This window comes from Canis lupus, chromosome 8, assembly GCF_048164855.1.
Source record: "Canis lupus baileyi chromosome 8, mCanLup2.hap1, whole genome shotgun sequence".
Classification (NCBI taxonomy): Eukaryota; Metazoa; Chordata; class Mammalia; order Carnivora; family Canidae; genus Canis; species Canis lupus.
This window is the reverse complement of record NC_132845.1, coordinates 77,029,548-77,047,459: the sequence shown is the minus strand read 5'-3', so window position 1 is coordinate 77,047,459 and position 17,912 is coordinate 77,029,548. Positions and strand designations below refer to the sequence as shown.

General features: G+C 54.4%; 1 protein-coding gene across 4 annotated transcripts; it reads right to left on the bottom strand.

The window, feature by feature from the left end:
• Positions 1-1,284: 1,284 nt before the first annotated feature.
• On the bottom strand, positions 1,285-14,807 carry GUSB (glucuronidase beta). 4 transcript variants are annotated; one of them, XM_072837618.1, is made up of 13 exons: positions 14,549-14,785; positions 13,005-13,096; positions 12,634-12,819; positions 12,143-12,324; positions 11,826-11,968; positions 11,180-11,367; positions 10,677-10,829; positions 10,259-10,437; positions 10,023-10,169; positions 6,880-6,964; positions 5,331-5,507; positions 2,975-3,110; positions 1,285-1,625 (listed from the first exon to the last, which is right to left on the bottom strand). In XM_072837618.1, the coding sequence occupies exons 3-13, from the start codon at positions 12,799-12,801 to the stop codon at positions 1,456-1,458; spliced, it is 1,728 nt and encodes a 575-aa protein (XP_072693719.1). In that variant the 5' UTR covers positions 12,802-12,819; positions 13,005-13,096; positions 14,549-14,785; the 3' UTR covers positions 1,285-1,455. The 4 variants fall into 4 exon arrangements, with proteins under 4 accessions (XP_072693719.1, XP_072693717.1, XP_072693720.1 ...); XM_072837616.1 differs by lacking the exon at positions 13,005-13,096 and having other exon boundaries at positions 14,549-14,806; XM_072837617.1 differs by lacking the exons at positions 1,285-1,625; positions 13,005-13,096 and adding an exon at positions 2,157-2,223 and having other exon boundaries at positions 14,549-14,807.
• Between the last annotated feature and the right edge of the window lie 3,105 nt (positions 14,808-17,912).

Below are 17,912 nucleotides of genomic sequence, written 5' to 3'. Positions count from 1 at the left end.
GTGAAAAAGAAGTTAGTGCTCAGAGTTGTATAAGCACACCAAAGGTGCTGTCAGCTCTTGCCCACAGCTTTTGCTTTTTTTCTTTTATAAACTAGCCCAGAAAACGTGAAATGTTTTATATAAAACTGTATTAAGCATGGCCTAAGTATAGGCCTAAAAACGCTACTCTCTTTTTTTTTTCCTTTTTTTTTTTTTTTTTTTTGCTACTCTGTCTCCTAAAAAAGTAACTAACATCTCCAAGGATGATGAATCCACATAAAATACAGTTCAGCCATGTTTTAGTGACTTTAACAAATGCCTCTGTGATAGAACCTTGGGACTTAGGACATGGCACTTACCCCTAACTTGTCAAACATTTAAGTGTGTCTGCTCTGTGTAACCTTTTTTAAATGTCAAGTAAAAAATCATAGATCATTCCTAGACATTAATGTAACACAAAACCTGATACCTTCAAAGAACGTAAGTTCAAAAACGTGTAAACCCTAGAATCTCTAACTTCATATCTGAACCAACTACACTCACATTTAAAAGTGGTCAATGGATGACCACTAAAAGGAGGTTAAATGGTCCTTACTGTTCCCTTCCTGCAAGAAAGGAAGGATTAAAAATAGGCATGTGCTGAGATGTGTGGAATCAACCCCAAGTGAAGTGAATTAAGTTCTGGATTAAGAACCACGTTGGTTCATGGTCCTCTGTATTTGACTAGACGCCAACAGGAGTCTTTTTCCAAAGCACGGAGCTTTCAACCAGGACTGACACCTTAGGAACAGTGTACCTTCCTTGCCTTACTGGAGCCCGTGGGAGAGGAGGACCATCCCCTAGGAGCAGAGCAGGTGCCACCACCCAGAGGTACAAAAGATCCCATCACAGTCACTGTAGTTTAATGTCCTTCTGTCCCTCTCTGTCAAGACTAGACTATGGCTGAGGTGGGACTAATGTCTGGAAGAACAGGTAGCCTCTGACATTCCCCAGCTCCTGTCTTCTCATTTGTCAGCTTAGCTTTGTGGGACCTGGTATGCAGACCTGGCTCCTTATCCCAGCAACAGCACCTTCTGTCTATGCCGTGGGCCTGGAGCTCCCCTGGAGCTCCCCTGCGGAGCCCACGAGCAGTTCTCTTTTCCTCCCGCTTTGCTGCAGCAGCACCGTCGGTGACCGGCAGCCCTGACTGTGGTGTGAGTGTAGAAGGGGCTCCACAGCGAGCACAGAGGTCTGGGGTAGCAGCCTGACACCTAAACACAGTTCCGGATGCTTTCCAGCCACACAGATTATTCAACAGATGGACGGTCACTTCTAAGATGACTCTTTATTCACACACAACAAAAGCCTTTATTTCCACCTCTAAGATTCCCTTCCAGTGAATCAGTACAGGCTGCAGGCAGGAACGTCCCAGGCGGCCACACGCGGTCCATGGGGTCCGTGGACGTGGTCCCTTCCCCTCCGGGGCAGACAGAGGCTTCAGAGGGCGAACGGGCTGTTTTCCAAACACTGGGACTTGGCCGCGGACCGGTGGTGCCCGGTTTCATTGGCAAGTTTCCAGTACCTCTCTCGCAAAAGGAAGGCCGCCGCTTTGGGTTGTCTCTGGCGAGTGAAGATGCCCTTTCTGTTCCCTACTGCTCTCTGTGGTGCTGGAAATGGAGGGAAAGGAGGTTCAGGCCCCTCGATGGGCCGGGCAGAAGCAGCCTGCAGAAGCGGCTGCACGACGGCAGCGTACAGATTGAAATACCGCTCCTCCCCGAAACCTCAGCTCCCTAATGGGTTATTTCTTTGGTCTGTCACGGGGAAAACACCCCAAATTATTTTTCTTTTATCTGCGACACGAGGTTTTAAGCACGAGTCCCCAGCTGCCTGGTCAGGGGCCGGAGGCTGAGGCAGTTACCCCAGAAAGACTTGGGCTTTTCTGAAAAGCCCAATCTCCCAGTGGGAGCCGGAGCCGGAGCCGGAGCTCTGGGTGGGCGGGGCTGGCTGCGGCTCGCGCGCACCTTCCCTCTCCACCAGAGAAACCACAGTCTGGCTCAAGTGGGAAGGGCTTTCCCTATAAGCAAATGCCAGGCACCGTGCCAAGCGCTTTATCAAATAAATTCCTACTTCAACCTGCACGGTGCCTTATCCCCACTTACAGGCTCATAAAAGTCAGGTAATCTGTCCACTCACACAGCTCACTGCCTGTACGCAGAGCCGACACACCCGTTCACGAAACCAGGCTGCAGAAGCCATGGATCCCATCTACCAAATGGAGAGGCTTGTGTTTTCATTCCTTTTTCTCTTTACCTCCCTCCTCTCCATTCTAATTTTTAATTAAACTTTCACGTTCTAAAGGCCTGTCTTTCCTTGTGTTATGTTCTAATGTCCACTACTACCAAATCCTTCCTCACCTCCCCAAATTGCTATGCTAAGTTTATGGTGTATCAGAAAACTAGCAATACCTACAGGAACAGGAAGAAAGGAGATACATTCATTTGGAACCTAACTGAAGTGGCCCTCACCTCTCCCCACTTCAGAAATATGCAGACTTCAGACCCTCCCACATTCAAAACACTTTGACACTTACTTGTACTTGGTAAACCTGCCTTTTACAAGTGGATGATGTAAACCATACTGAAATACCCTAAGTTTCCCGGGCTCAGTATGCTGAGTATGCTACTCTGGCATAACAAGTGTATCCCACAAGTAAATCCAATACAAGGTCCACTTTTTTCTCACACTGTTGTGAAACCGACAAAGGTAAGTTGGTCATTTTTGCCTCAAGAGAAGAGGTTCTACCGTTTACTTTTATACCATAAAATGATTTGGGAAGCAGGCAAGTGACTTCTGCTTGCTAGATACCACTTGGTTCTCCTAAGAAATTCTCCCATCACCTACATTGATTAGAGCTTCCCCGCTCGTTTCCACTGTTCTTACAACCCAATGTCCTGAACTAAAGGCCAACCTGAAAAAATGAGAAATGGTACATTCTGTAAACCAAACTGCCACTTACACTGGTCAGTCATAAAATCAGCAAAATTCCAGATGAGCTCTCCAACCACATATTCTTTGCGTTTCTGATCCAGCACCAAGTGATACTGCTCGAGCAGACCTTTCTGGTACTCCTCACTGAACATCAGAGGTGGATCCTACGGTTCAAAGCAAATGGACAATTTAAGAGGCAGAACTAAAAAAAAAAAAAAAAAAAGAGGCAGAACTTGTAGAACTGTAAACGTCAGATAAAAATAAAGACCCATGTGATGGTGACCAGAATAGCCATGCCCACAGTGGGCTGTAGTGACCCAGGACCGCTGGCACTGGTGGACAGCCAGGCTGTGACGAGGCCCAGAGGAAAGGAAAGAGATTTTCTGTAAACAACCTGAATTAGCAACTGCTTTAGCAACAGGACTTGGTATTTTCTTTACCTTACTCTTCTGTCCCTATTTAAGACCAGGACAGCCTTAAAGCTGAGTGACAGTGGAAGTAAAAATAAGCCTTCGAATAATAAAACTAAACCTCAAGTTTTAAGTAGCTGCCAGCGCATAATTTGAGAACTAGCGTGACTCACTGAACTCACCTCATATCTATCTGTATCTGGTCTGGGGAAGCGACTATTTAGCACATCTATCCATTCCCCAAATGACTTAGTATGTGCTTCCATAGAGGTTTTGGCCATGAAGTGATAAGCAGGGAAGGTCAGTGTGTCCCTGCCCCTGCTGGTTCTACCCTCCAGACAGACTCAAGCTGTAGGTGTACTGAGGGTGAGCAGCAGATTAGTTAGTAGGGGGCTGAGACGCACCCCACACAGCTCCCCGGAAGGCAGCCAAGCTCCCAGTTCCCAGGAGAGGGTCCTCATGAGAGCAGAGGCCGTGTCTGTGGACTTGTTCAGGATTTGGTAAAGAGCTCCTACGTGTGGTGCACACTTCAACGTAACGATCATTCAGATGTCCCATGGGAATCTGGGGGCACTCACATCTTCAGTGTTCAAGGATGCAGCATCTCAGTTATTTTACAGGAGAACAAAACCCTGCAAGCTTTGATTTTCTGTTCCAATGAGAAGGATTATAATGTTATATCAGATGCACTGGTAAGGTCATAGTACAGCTGAGCCATGTTTTGTTCTGGTTCCAAAGCTGAATTTGAGGGCAGGGCAATATGTAGATTTTCTTACTTTGTTTTTACTGGGAACAACCCTGCATGGCCTAATACTAGCCACACCTAGCTATTTAAAATAAAGACTAAATTAAACTAAATCAACTCAGTCAGTTGATTTAGCCACATTTCAAGTCCTCAGTAGCCACATGTAGCTAGTGGCTTCTGAACACTGCAGAAAAATTCATCACGGCAAATGATGCAGTCAGCACTAGATCTAGCCTGATCCTCTTCAAGATTCAGAGTTGGCCACCTTCTCAAAGATGAAGAACTGGTGTTCTCATACGCTATCTCCCCCTACTCTAGCAGTCTGTAAAAGTGGCATTCTGTGTAAGCAAGATGAATTTAAGGGTATGAACAGGAGTACCAAGGATAAATACATTGTGTGTCAACAAGGAATCTGGTACTTGTGACAGGTGAGTGTGACTGACGGGGGGGGGGGGGGGGGGAAGCGATGAGGGGCTTGCTGTGGTGTAAGAATCCACAGGGAAAAAAATCCCCACAAGATAAAGTATCGTATCTTTGGTGAGGAAATAAAAAGAGGAGGGTGTGAAAAACTCTAGTGATTAAAATTTGCTCCAAGATTTCATTCATTTCCTTAATATTATTTGGTACCCACTGAGTGCGGACACTGCTGAGGGCCTGGGAAGCAAGGATAAACAGGATTCAGTAGTTCTCTTGAAACCACAGTCTTGCCAAGAAGAGAGTCAAAGAAATGATGACAGAATCCAGTGAGAAGGGCTGAGACAGAGGCTGAGCAGGCCTGGGGCAAGTGGGTAAACCTCCCCAAAGGGGGGACACCTGAGCAGAGACTGGAGCAGAGTAGAGTCCACCATTACAGGTGGCAGATGTGGTACCAGCAGGGGTATTCCAGGCCGAAGGAATGCCCCCAGCAGAGCAGCAGCCCACGAGCAGTGAGAACCGCCCAGTGACCAGGAGGGAAGGCAGAGGAGGAGGAGGACCTGGGGTAGGCAGAGACCTCAGCGCCCTGGCCAGGGTCAGGGCCTTCGTGTGGGGCCACGGGAAGCCAGTGAGGGGCTTCCAAGGTTTGGATTTGCTCAGGAGGCCACTCGGGCAGTTGGTGGGAGGCTCTCTGGAGACGGGACCGAGGCCTGAACCCTGGAGGACCGGGGGATGTGAGCCCGAGGAGCACAGTGAGCAATGGGGGAGCCCTGTCTGGCCTGGGAGAATGAGTGGCACCGCTGTTCACTGCTTACCTGGTGGAAGCCTGCAATTGTCTCTGCCCCGTACTCGCTCTGGATTATTGGTTTCTGGTAGGTCCTATACCAGTTCTCAAACTCGGTGGCCAGCTGCAGCTGAATCACCTCCATGTGCCCATAGTCGTGATACCAAGAGTAGTAACTGTTGACACAGATGACGTCCACATACGGCGCCTAGGAGGAGAGCATTACACCTGTTCACGGGCCAGAAAGCTGGAGGAGAGCACCAGGGCGCAGGTGGCAGGGGGTGTACACCACACCCCCCCCACCCGTGCAGCAGGCAGAGGCAGGTCTGTGACTGTGGCTGATGCTGTGGACCTGGCTGCGCCTGTACCCTGGAGGGCTTCTCTCTCTATGGCCTGTCACACTAGCCCTCCCTCACTTGGCCCTGGGGAAAGGTGCCCCACTAAAGGACACGTGCAGTCTTTCTCCTGGCGAACATCTTGGCTAAGCACCATCTGTGAGCTGGTGCTGGGGGCCGCAGGGGGCCGCACACTCCCTCCTGGCGGGAGGCAGAGCTGGTGTCTACTTGGACGGTGCTTGGGACACAGCAGCCAACACCAGGCAGCCAGCTGCCCCGTCCCGCCTAATTGCCTGCACAAATGCCAACCTCCACGGCCTCCCTGGGCCGGCCAGGCCCCGACTTTCCTGGGCAAGTGAGCCCCTTGGTATGAGACGGGCAGTGGCAGAGGGCGGCAACAGCAACACAACGCCTATGGGTGGCCACAGGCCCCAGATGAGGGCACCTCCTGCCTTGGGGGCGCGGGCCCGGCTTCCTGGGCACCCGGGTGGGGGGGCCAGGACCCAAGGAGGCGCCGCCTGTGCTCCAGGAACAGTGTTTTGCCATGGTCTTCATGCTTCTCTGAGGGGCTGCAGGCCTCCGGGCACTCTGTGGCGAGGGCTCCCTATTCATACTTGCAGAGCATTTTCCCCTGCATTCTCCCCGTGGTGTTGGCTCCTCCTGCGTCACGTTCTCTTACGGAGCAGCCTGCTGCTCCCTCCTGAAGCAGCGTTTCCTGGCTCCCGTGTTGTCCAGCTTCAGTACAACACAACACACAGTCCGAGGGGCTGCCGCACTGGGGCGGGGGTGCGGGCAGCACAGCCAGGCCAGCTGCCCTCCATCCGCCCAGCCCGTGTTGCCACAGCCAGGTGACAGCGGGAATCGCTGCGGAGCTTTGTAAAAATGCAGGGTGCCACCAAGGCCTTACTGAACCAGCATCAGCTCAGAATCCAGGCATCCGTACCTTCAGGAGCTTCCTTTGTGGTTCTGACAACCAGGCAGGTTTAAGGGACGCTGGACAGTGACAACGCTAAGCTCTCCTAAACGGAGGAGCGCCCATGAGACCTCGCTGTGCCAGCCTCCTCGGGTTAGGAAGCCAGTCCACCTGTCCAACAAGCAGCCAGCGACCCTTCACCTGAACACCGTCCAGGAAAGCGCTGGGGCCAGTTGCTCCAGGCTCGTCTCCGCAGCCCATGTTAGCCAGCATCACGGAAGGCGAGGGGACAAGTGGGGGAAGAGAAGTGGTGCGGAGAACCCCAGGCTCACCCCCAGGTCTGCTTCATAGTTGGAATTGGTCACAAAGGTCACGGGCCGGGAGGGGTCCAAGGCCTTGGTGTGAGCAATCAGCGTCCTATTGGCAGAAGGCAGAAGACAAGGCCTGGTCAGTGTGGGCAGGGTCCTCCCACAGCCGTCCCTCCCTCCCTCCCATCAACCATCCCAAGCCCTGCTCCCCTCCCCACCTTGAGGAGGACTTTAGGTGAGCAAACACGTCCTTCTCACCTTAGCTCACACTGCCCAGCAACTTTCTTTCTCCCTTCCCCAATCCCAACCCCAGAGAGTGGGCCACCCTCGCAAGGTATGCAGGCCCCCGGCACTGGGGTCCCGGGCTGGGTGCTGCCCCAAACGGCATGCTGACCCTCCAAGAAAGCTAGTGGCCCCGACGGATACTAAGTTACCAAGCAGGGGGTGCGTGCGAGGAGGCAGGTGTGCACGGGGGACACCTCGACCTCTGCAGCCTCACACAGTTTGCACAGGGAAAGGCTCCAAGCCCGGTACAAGTGGCAGGAGGACCAGGAAGGGGAGCAGAGCTCTGAGAGGCAGGACATTGGCAAGCCAGCCCCAGACTCTGAAGAAACGACAGCTATGCTGAGTCGCGCTCACCAAGGAGGGACTTTCAGGAGAGGCTTCGGACAGAGGGCCCAGCCTGTGCTCAGGACTCAACCCGGGGACCCATCAGAGGCACGCGGTGCCGGTCACCCCGCTCACTGGTCAAGCCCGCATCCCTCTTCCTCGCCCCCACAGCCAACTTCCTTCTTCTTGACTCTCCTCACTCCGCTCCTCTCCCCAAGCCTAGCCTGAGTCCCAAAGCCATACTAAAGAGAAACAGCCCTTGGGGCACTGGGACGCTGCAAAGCCTCGCTGGCTCCTCAGGCCCCTGCCCACCTCCCACTGCCCCAGCGAGGGTGCCCTCTATCGCCCACACCTCCCCGAACCCTGGGACCAGCGCTCCTGTTGCCTCACCGCACACCAGCCCCCCCACTCAGCACAGCCCGCACCCCAAGGCTCTGGGCTGCGTGCTCAGAGCTCTCCTTTGCCCAGGTGGGCCCACTGCCCAGAGCCCCACATCTCCTACCCACAGCTCAGCCCACAGGGCTCCATGCCGGGGATGCCCCCAGCTGCCCCCACAGCAAGTGAAGTCATCACGCTCTGCAGGCTGGGATCACTGCATAATTGTGAGAACACCAAGGAAGCAAGGCCCACCAGAGGTAGTAAACCCTCCCAATGCTGCCCCTAAGTGGGGTTCTGTCCACTGCCATGCCTGGTGGGGGAAGTATTTAGTGAATGAGACCATGAACTTTGGACAGACTCATCCTGTCCAATGATGGAACTTTAGAAAAGTTAGAATATGCACATCACTGAGAACCCTGTTAAGAATTGTGTGCCTAAGAAGAAGACATAGACATGGCCAACACGCACATGAAGAAATGCTCCACATCACTTGCCATCAGGGAAATACAAATCAAAACCACAATGAGATCCCACCTCACACCAGTGAGAATGGGGAAAATTAACAAGGCAGGAAACCACAAATGTTGGAGAGGATGCGGAGAAAAGGGAACCCTCTTGCACTGTTGGTGGGAATGTGAACTGGTGCAGCCACTCTGGAAAACTGTGTGGAGGTTCCTCAAAGAGTTAAAAATAGACCTGCCCTACGACCCAGCAATTGCACTGTTGGGGATTTACCCCAAAGATACAGATGCAATGAAACGCCGGGACACCTGCACCCCGATGTTCATAGCAGCAATGGCCACAATAGCCAAACTGTGGAAGGAGCCTCGGTGTCCATCGAAAGATGAGTGGATAAAGAAAATGTGGTTCATGTATACAATGGAATATTCCTCAGCCATTAGAAACGACAAATACCCACCATTTGCTTCAACATGGATGGAACTGGAGGGTATTATGCTGAGTGAAGTAAGTCAGTCGAAGAAGAACAAACATTGTATGTTCTCATTCATCTGGGGGATATAAATAATAGTGAAAGGGAATAGAAGGAAAGGGAGAAGAAATGGGTAGGAAATATCAGAAAGGGAGACAGAACATGAAAGACTCTTAACTCTGGGAAATGAACTGGGGGTGGTAGAAGGCATGGTGGAAAGGGTGGTGGGCGGAGGGTGGGGGGACTGGGTGGTGGGCACTGAGGTGGGCACTTGACGGGATGAGCACTGGGTGTTATTCTGTATGTTGGCAAATTGAACACCAATAAAAAACAAATTTATTGAAAAAAAAAAAGAATCATGTGCCTAGAAAGTCCAGTTTTATAAAACCTAACTCCTCTTTACAGATGATTCCAAAGGATCACAAAGTGGGGTTTTTTTGTACCTTTAACATACACTAAATTTCCCAGGAATGGAGACAACATAAAACGAGAGAAGAGTGTAACTGTTTTGTTTAGACCTTTACCCAGAGACACCATCTTAGAAACACATGGCAGTGAAGGCAGTGCGGCCAGCAGTTAGCAGTCACCAACACGGTGCCCCCACTGTCGGCAACTGTAGCTGTGCTTTCACGGTGACTCCACATCCAGGTGCCAGCATCTGGCCCCCTCACTGGGTCTTCGGGGGAGTGAGACCCATATGTTCACATATTATTTTATAAATGAACATCTGTCCTAGGCATCTGGGTGGCTCAGCGGTTGAGCATCTGCCTTCAGCTCAGGTCACGATCCCAGTGTCCTGGGATCGAGTCCCACGTCAGGCTCCCTGCATGGAGCCTGCTTCTCCCTCTGCCTGTGTCTCTGCCTCTCTCTCTCTCTCTCTCTCTCTGTGTGTGTCCCTCATGAATAAACGAATATAATTTTTTTAAATTAAAAAAAAAGATAAATAAATGACAGTACCTTGTGTCACAGGCTACCTTTTTGTAACCTTGAAGTTATATGTCTGAGTCTGTGTACAAGTTATGTCCAGATTTCATTTCAAGTGTGAAAAGGGGACAATGGGTCTCACCCAGGTTGAAATCACAAAGTGGTAGGTGGTACTCAGTCCCCTGAATGGGCTGTGTGCAGAGGCGCACCCAGTCGGGCTAGGAGCCAGGCTGCTTCCCAAGGCACTCACCTGCCCCCACCCTGCCTCGCCCCGGGGCTGACCTCTCATCCCTGCCTTGGCCCAGGGCCCCGTCAGGGGACTCACTTGAAGTAGTAAGCAGCAGGCTTCAGGAAGGAAGTGGGCTCATTGGCTACAGACCACATGACTACAGATGGGTGATTCTTATCCCGACGCACCAGCTCCCCCATCACCTCCAGATGGTGCTGCAGGGACACATTGCTGTAGCTCTGGCTGCAGCACAGGGAGGAAGAGCAGCAAGTCAGGGCCCGCTGCCTGGGGCAGGCTGGGCACACCAGGAGCGGGGGGGGGGGGGCACTCACACCAGCATGATGCCCACACCAGGGCTCTCGTCGATGACCACGATCCCATAGCGGTCGCAGAGCTGCATCACCTCCTCCGCGTAGGGGTAGTGGCTGGTGCGGAAGGCATTGGCGCCCAGCCAGCGCAACAGGTTGAAGTCCTTCACCAGCAGCGGCCAGTCAAAGCCCTTCCCTCGGATCTAGGGGAGTGCATGGCAGAGTGAACCCCCAGCCCCCATCCTGGTGCACTTCCTTCTAGAGCGAGGCCATGCAAGGCTCACCCTCTCAGCCGTCTCTCGGGCCCAAGCGCAAGCCCCATCAGGCAGTGGTTTCCTGCACTTTGCTGGACTGCTCTGAGTCACCCCCGATTGCTTCAGGGGCCATGGAGAAGGCAATGGTGAGGAACAGCCCTCACAGCGACCCAGCGGCTACAACTCACATCGGCATCCTCATGTTTGTTGACCCCATGGAAATAGAAAGGTTTCCCGTTGATGAGGAACTGGCGCTCTGTGACGGCCACGGTGCGAATCCCCACGGGGAGAGTATAGAAGTCTGACACAGGCCCAGCGGCCATCTGCGCAGTCAGCCTCACCTGCGAAGGCAAAGCACCAGGTGTGAGGCGTCCATGCGGGCCTGAGTCCACACAGGGCCCTTGGTAAACCGCAGTGACCCACCTCTGGGACCGCAAGCAGAAATCACCGGCTTCTGCCACCAGTAAGGAGGTACCCGCTCCCTGGTGCCTGCTCTTTGAAACTGGGCCTCCCCACCAAGGATTGGGGAAAATCAATCAATTGATTGATTGGAACACTTCAATCCAATTGACCAGGAGGCTCAGAGGACCACGTGTGCCTGACCCTCTGTCCTGCACCCCGCCCCCCAGAAGCCAAGGCTGTGGGGTGGGGGCCAAAGGCCTTCTGTAGCCCCCATCCTAACCACCATTACCTCCAACGAGTACAGGTAGGCGGGGTGCTCATGCATCAGGTACGGCCACCAGAGGTGGACATTGGGCACCTGCAGCCGGCCCTGGCTCCCTGTCCCCTGGGCCACGACCTTGCCTTCCTCATCCAGAAGATACACTTCCAGCTGGAAGTGTTCACTGCCCTGGACAAAAATCTGGTAATCCACCAGCCCTGCAAAAGACGAGATAGATCAAGACAAAAGAGAGAAGGACAGACACAGCCTGGGTCATGAAGAGGAGAGCTCCCTGCGGCGACCACTGAGGAGTCCACAGCCAACAACTGTTTATTTCTGGATCTCAGTCTGCACTGAGGGGGGGTTAAGGGAGGGCAACACGGTGGGAAGAGACAGGGATTCTCCTGGATCCCGAGCTATTCACCCAAAGCTATGATTTTAGGCAAGCCCCACTTCTCCTTGGGCTTCATTTGCTCACAAAATGAGGTCAGACCAGATGGATGACGTCTGCTGCCCATGCCAGTGCAGACAGGCTGGATTCCAGATCTGCTCAGGTGGATGGGAAGGCTGAGGCTCAAGAGATGCTGGGAGAGCCTCTCTCCTCAAGGATTTTTCTAAACAGGGAGCAGAGCTACCTGGAGCCTGGCTGAGCAAAGTTCATGCCAGGCACCCTCACCAGTGTCTTGGTCCACGCCGGTGGTGACGGTGATGTCGTCGATGTAGGTAGTAGGTGTGGTGTAGAGGAGCACAGGGCGATGCAGGCCCGCGTAGTTGAAGAAGTCAAAGTATGTGTTCTGGACGAAGTAACCCTTGGGGTACCTGGGATGGCAGAACAATGCCCAGCTGGGGCCTTGCTCTGTCCTTCAGCCTCAGCTCACATGTCTCCCTGACCTCCCAGAGCCAGGGCCTCACTTCTGCTAAGGCCACCCGGCCCCTAGTCGGAAGCCCAGTGGGTGGGGGGCAGGGGGGGCAGGGGAGCAGAGTGCTGCTCACTTGGAAGCGTCTGTCTTGTAGACGATGGTCCCTGGCGGCAGAGTGTGGGGGGTGAGCGTGTTGTTGATGGCAAGGGTAATACGGCAGGAGGACAGGGGCCCGCTCTGGACCAACTTGCTGATGTCAGCTTCGAAGGGGAGGTGACCCCCCTCGTGCTCTGCCACATGGACCCCATTCACCCACTGCAGACACAAGGAGACATGGGGAGGGTACGGCAAGTCAGTGCCAGCCACCTTAGGCACCCTTACCCAGATGGACGCTACGTGGGGGCGGGGAGTCCTGCCAGCTGCCGCCTGGCTCAGGGATGGGGGAAGTGAGCGCTGGGAGAATAAATCAGGCCACTGGCTCCCAAACCAGGCCACTAACCCCAGTGTGGGGCCTGAGCATGGCCCCCATCCACTGCAGGAGCAGGCTTGTCAGGTGACCCCTGTGAACCAGACACCCCGAAGCAGCTCCGACCACCTGCCCTGCCTGATGCTCGCTGTACTGACCACGATGGCATAGTAGTGGGCGCTGCCAATCCTCAGCACCACTCTCGTGCCCGGGTCCTGGCTCCATCGCCGGGGCAGGGTGGCCTCCCGCTCGTACCACACCCAGCCGACAAAGCTGCGCAGCTGCCTATCCTGGCCCACATCATTGAAGCTGGACGGAACTGGCATGTCCAGGGTGGGGCCCGACTGAGGAAAGAAGGCCTGGGATCAGGGCCGGATCACCAAAGACACAGGCAACCCGTTCCCCAGGGGCCAGGATCCCCCACCATCCTGCCTGCAGAAAGGAGGCTGGACAAGACGACTTCCCCCAGGCCCTGGGATCCCAGGCCATCCCCCCTCATGACTCCACGAAGTAGACACTGGACACTCACTCAATCAACAGTGTGCAGTGAGCACCTACAACACTCTTCTAGGTCCCAGGAATAAAACTGTGAACAAGGTCTTTGCTGTCAGGTGATCAGCTCTATGAAGAATGTGGAGGAGTCAGGGGGGCCCTTTTGGGGGCCATATGGGATACCACCTCAGGACAAGCTGGCAGGACTGCATAAACCTGAGCCTGGCAGGGAAACCCTGACCACCTCAGGTAGAGGGCTAGGCACGAACAGGACAGACAGCTCAGGGAGCCTGCAAACAGCCTGGGGAAGACTTCCTAACACGCTGAAATGAGACTTCCAAAGATTCAATAAGTATTGGCTGAATGGACACGTAACTTGATGACAAGAAATCCACTGCAAGGATGGTTTGTGTCCAGGGCTTGGCGGGGGGGAGGGGGGTGCAGTTCTTTCTCAGGGTAGTCTGTGGACAAGGGTGGGGCCAGGCCACAACCCTGCCCAAGGCAAGAGGAACGGTGGACAGGCAGAAGAGGAAGATAATTAACTGACAGCCCCAGAGAGGAAGGCGACCGTGTGGGGGCTGCTCTGCAGAGGAAACTGAGCAGGCACAACGCCAGCACCCAGCCTTCCATTCTTCCTCCCCCTGTGAATGGGTGGCAGACACTGAGAAAGGAGGATCCAGGAGTGGCCTGGACCAGCGGCCAAACAGGCCGACGCCACCAAAGTCAGATGGGAGACCTGGGAGTGGTCCTGGGCTGCCTGGGTGCCAAGCCCTGTCCCGTGGGGGGCCCCTGGGATCAGGCCCCTCGTGCCCGGCCCGTGGGGGGCCCCTGGGATCAGGCCCCTCGTGCCCGGCCCGTGGGGGGCCCCTGGGATCAGGCCCCTCGTGCCCCGGCCCGTGGGGGGCCCTGGGATCAGCTCCCTCGTGCCCGGCCCGTGGGGAGACCCTGGGATCAGGCCCCTCGTGCCCCGGCCCGTGGGGGGCCCTGGGATCAGCTCCCTCGTGCCCGGCCCGTGGGGAGACCCTGGGATCAGGCCCCTCGTGCCCGGCCCGTGGGGGGCCCTGGGATCAGGCCCCTCGTGCCCGGCCCGTGGGGAGACCCTGGGATCAGGCCCCTCGTGCCCGGCCCGTGGGGGGCCCTGGGATCAGGCCCCTCGTGCCCGGCCCGTGGGGAGACCCTGGGATCAGGCCCCTCGTGCCCGGCCCGTGGGGGGCCCTGGGATCAGGCCCCTCGTGCCCGGCCCGTGGGGAGACCCTGGGATCAGGCCCCTCGTGCCCGGCCCGTGGGGGGCCCTGGGATCAGGCCCCTCGTGCCCGGCCCGTGGGGGGCCCCTGGGATCAGGCCCCTCGTGCCCGGCCCGTGGGGGGCCCTGGGATCAGGCCCCTCGTGCCCGGCCCGTGGGGAGACCCTGGGATCAGGCCCCTCGTGCCCCGGCCCCCGCCCCACAACCGTCCGGGCCGGCTCCCCGCAGGTGGCTCCTCCCGTTCGCTCGCTCCCCGTCGGCCCGTCCATCCGAGGCTCCTGCCGCCATCGCTGCGGGGCCCAGGTCAGGCGCCCGCCCTCGCCCCCCGGGACCCGCACCTCGCGCAGCGGCGCCCGGTACCACTGCTGCTCGAAGCCCTGGCGCCGGCCGTCGGAGAAGTCGGCGCGGAAGCTCCAGAGGCCGTCGAGGTCCTTGCGCTCCCGCGACGGGCTCTCCCGGGGGTACAGCATCCCGCCCTCCAGCGCCAGCCCGCAGGTCCAAAGCAGCGGGCCGAGCGCTACCCAGGCCCCCGCCGGCCCCCGAGACATGCTTCCGTCGCGGCCGCGCGTGGCCCCGGCGCGCAGCCCGCAGCCCGCAGCCCGCAGCCCCGCCAGCAGCCGGGCACCCAGGCGCGCGGGCGGGGCGGGGCGGGGCGGCGCGGGGGCCGCAGGGTCACGTGCCCCGCCTGACGCCGCCCGCGCCATCTTGGTTGAAGGCGGGAGCGCCGTCCGGAGGAAGCCGGCGGCCGCAGGGTCCGCTGCTCTGCCAGGGGGCGGGAGCCGGGGGCGGGAGCCGGGGGCGGGGCCCCGGGAACGGGAATGGCGGGGGCACCCGGTGGCCCGGGCGATGGCCTCGCGGTCGTAGCCTCGACCCTGCGCCTCCTCCCCCTTGGCGTTGCGCGGTCCTAAAGATGCGCGGAGGGGATGCGGGGTCCAGGAACCTAATCTGCGTAAAATTGTTCGGATATTTACCTGATGTTTAAAACTATTGCCTTTTCTTTTTTTCTCTGATCTTATACTCACGAAAGCAACCTTCTGATAATGGATTTTAAAACTGGCAAAAAAAAAAAAAAAAAAAAAAAAACTGGCAACAGAGTTACTAGGGTACTAAAAATAAAATATATTCTAGAAGCCCAAATGCTTACGATATAAAAACAAGAATAGGATGCAAAAGTAGGTACAGGATGATCCCAATATTGTTAAGATCATATCCACACAAATACAGATGTGAAGTGTTGCTGGTGTTATAGAGGATTTGCATTTTGTTTTTCAGACTTTCTGATTTTCTGAAGTTTTCTGTAGTAAATATGCATTATTCTTATAATCAGAATCAAACCAATAAATGTATTTTTAAAACAAGCAGGCAAAAAAAAAAGTAATTAAAGGTCTTTTGGCCCCTATAAACTAATACATTGATTTTTCATTTACCCTTCAGCTTTAATACATTTATTTTCTACTGCCTAACGGGGAGAGAGGAGGATAGAAAACTAACGAAACAATTTGCATACTTCTGAACCTGAAAACCAGACCCTGGTGGGGGTCTCCACCCACTCCCACCTCCACCCCCAAGTTTTCAGCCTTGTAGAAATACATGAGCCTGGAGTTGTAAACCTGGGAGTTGTCAGCCTTAAGAATGGATGAGGTCACCAAAGGAATGAAGGCAGGTAGAGGAGGGATCCAAAGATGAGTCTACAGACTCCCCAACATTATGAATACAGATGAGTAGGAGGAATGGGCAGGTCCCCATCTCTTCCAGGCCAGATCCAACCCCCCTAGCATTGTTTGTCGTGATCTGACCTATTCCTGGCCCTGGGACCTGAACACCCCATGTTCCTGCATGCCTCTGTGCTGTGCTTATGCCCTTCCTTTTGCCTGGAAGCCCTTCGTTCTCCTCCTATAATTCTCCAAACAGCTTTTTCCTCATATCCCTTTGGCTTCCACATCTCTTCCCCTACAGACAAATTCACTGAAGAATTTGGCCCTTGGCTTCATCCTTCAGGGGCCCTTGGACCCTTCCCCATCCCACTTCTTGTCCCTGTGAGTAGCCTCCCCATCCTGGGCCTCAGTTCTGTGACCTCCTCTTCTTTAGTCCTTTTTCTTCCCATGGTTGCTTATTTACTGGACCACATTCTTGATTCTTTCTTTTCTGAAACCTCTCTACCTCCAAGATTCCTCCCAGACCACAACCTCCGCAGACATTCCCCCATCCCTGTTGACTATAAACTTGCTCCCTTACCACCCTGAAGCTCCACTTCCTCTGCCCTCCCCATTTTTCTGGTTCTTGTGATCCTCCTCTCATTTTTCTGGAAACCATTCTTCTGCCAATGCTGCCTTTCCGGAGGGGCCACCCACCACTCCATAGCTTTTCTTCTGGAGCATCTCCACCCCTGCCTCTCCTTTTGTCTTCCTTGCTTGCTGCCACCATCAACCTCACCCCAGGGAAATCTTCCCCTCTGCAACCCCACCCCCCAGCCTGACCTGAGAATGAGACCAGCTCCCTCTTTGCTGTTCCCAAATGCAGGTGCACAAACACTTTGTATTCTAAGGACTCATCTGCCAGTAACTCTACAGAAAGAGAAGGAATCAGCTAACAAATATGGGCATATTCTGAGTTCCAGCTCTCATGGGCACTGTTTTCCAGCTCTGCTCTTATTTCTGAGCCTTTCCTCCAAATATCTTTCCGAGGACTTGCCTGAATTGGTCACCAGATGATGTAGCCCCTCAACCTCCAGTGAACAGCTTGAGAATCCCAAGTGGTTTTGAGGGGGCTTATTCCTCCCTGTCCTGGAATAAGCCCTCCAAGGCATTTCTTCCTGTCTGCAAATTGCTAAATCCAGCCTTTTTTTTTTTTTAATCTTCATTCAAGCATATTTCAGTGAGGCAATTGACACTTCAATGTGTTCTTCTTAAAACAATGTCCCAATAAACGCCATGACAAGACTGGTACTTCCCAACTGCCCTACACCCTACCTGTGGGATTATGGAGGAAAAGGAGTGGCCAGGATGTTCCTGTGAGTGAGAATCCAAAGCAGTAGGAAACTAGGAAAGGAGGGCAAACCATGTGTGGAAGGCTGCCTTGAGTAAAATTTTTCTCAATGGTTGCATCCAGGACAAACATGAGTTCCTTGCAGAGGCAGATGAACCCTGAAGCTAAAAGTTTAAGCTTCAGGGGCCCTCGCTTGCCAAAGCCCCTTCTAAGTCTCTAAGAGGGGTGCTAGCACTTGTTCACATGGTGTCCCATCCCCTCTGCTGCCTCAGACTTCAGCAAGAGTTGAATTCTCTGAAAGCTCAGGTTCACCCCGTGCTGACAGCATCCCACCTGGAGCAGGCTCTAAATTGCTAAATTCAGCTTCTTCAAGAGACTTGAGAAGTGAGGGTGAAAGTCCTAATATTAATATTAGGGTATTAATAACCTAGAGAGGGGTGCCTGGGTGGCTCAGTGGTTGAGTGTCTGCCTTCAGCTCAAGTCATGATCCTGGAGTCCTGGGATCGAGACTCACATTGGGCTACCTGCTCAGTGAGGAGCCTATCTCCCTCTCCCTCTGCTGTTCCCCAAGCTTGTGCTCTCTGGCTCTCTCTCTCTGAGAAATAAATTAGTTAAAATCTTAAAACAAACAAACAAACAAACAAACCTGGAGACACTGTCATCTGAAGGGAGCTAAGTAGCACTGGATGAGTGTTTCAGCCTTTCCTCCTCTGGAGA